We start from the raw sequence: 1,016 nt of genomic DNA on the forward strand, positions 1-1,016 counted from the left end.
GTGAATATTACAAAGAGAATTGTAATACAGAATTGGTATAATTGTTATGAAAAATTCTATATTACTGACAAGCATGAAAACAATGAATAGTAATATTAATTACATGAAAAGCCAATCCCAGGAATGAAAGGTTACTTTGAGATGTATTTCCAGGAATTGTGATTCGTTACTCCTGCATGATGTTGCATCCGTCAAGCATTCGATTTATTACATTTATAGTGCTGCGTCGGCAAATTTCTAAGAAGCGTGTCGAAGCTGTTGACATGCGCGGTAATAAAGATCAAAGTGAATGTTCAGAGTTTGAAGTTATGACAATTGAAATAATTTTTGTTGCTGTTCTACTTTATGCAGCTGCCAGTGTTGCAACACTTAAGCGTTTGATTTATAACTTTGACAGTCAATTATAATGCTATGATCATACAAATTTGAATTAAATTGAAATAATAATTTAGCAATTTTATTCTGAAAGTGCAATTTGATTTTTCAACTGTCACTTTGCAAAATTTACCTTAAGCAGGTTTAAAGATTTTTTCCAGCCGTTTCTTAAATAACAGACTAAATTCATATTTTGTCAGAAATCAATGCAAAACAGCAATTAATGAAATTAATTATTTAATAAAACAACAACAGTATCATTTTCACAATCAAATAACAGTTTTAGATTTTATATATTGTATAGAGTTGGCAATAATAAAAAATTGTTTAAATAAATAAGTATGAAACATAACAATATAATAAAGTAATAGTGAATGAATGAGCAGACGAGTAGTAGTAAATAATGATGATGGCAGTTATTCAGTAGTCATTTCAACTGTAGTAGAAGCGCCAGATAGAATTTGACTGTAGCGAGATTGGAAAATTTTTTCATACAATATTGCAGCTCCAAAGCAGCTAGGAGTGAAAAGCCAAACAAAGAAAATGCATTTCAGCGGCCAATAGATTGGATAATGAAAGATATGCATTCAGCAAAATAATCAATAAATCGAAACAAGCCCAAAAGATCACCCCAAGTAAAA

At 30.1% G+C, this 1,016-nt stretch overlaps 1 protein-coding gene across 1 annotated transcript; it reads left to right on the forward strand.

Moving 5' to 3' along the window:
• Positions 1 to 153: 153 nt before the first annotated feature.
• Positions 154 to 1,010, forward strand: Tsp_13876 (hypothetical protein; the record flags this gene model as incomplete). The annotated part of the gene is made up of 2 exons (XM_003366356.1): positions 154 to 375; positions 930 to 1,010. Coding segments are annotated over 2 exons (303 nt in total), but the record flags the coding sequence as incomplete, so codon positions are not given.
• Positions 1,011 to 1,016: the final 6 nt, after the last annotated feature.

Source organism: Trichinella spiralis, assembly GCF_000181795.1.
Source record: "Trichinella spiralis strain ISS 195 chromosome Unknown Scfld6111, whole genome shotgun sequence".
Classification (NCBI taxonomy): Eukaryota; Metazoa; Nematoda; class Enoplea; order Trichinellida; family Trichinellidae; genus Trichinella; species Trichinella spiralis.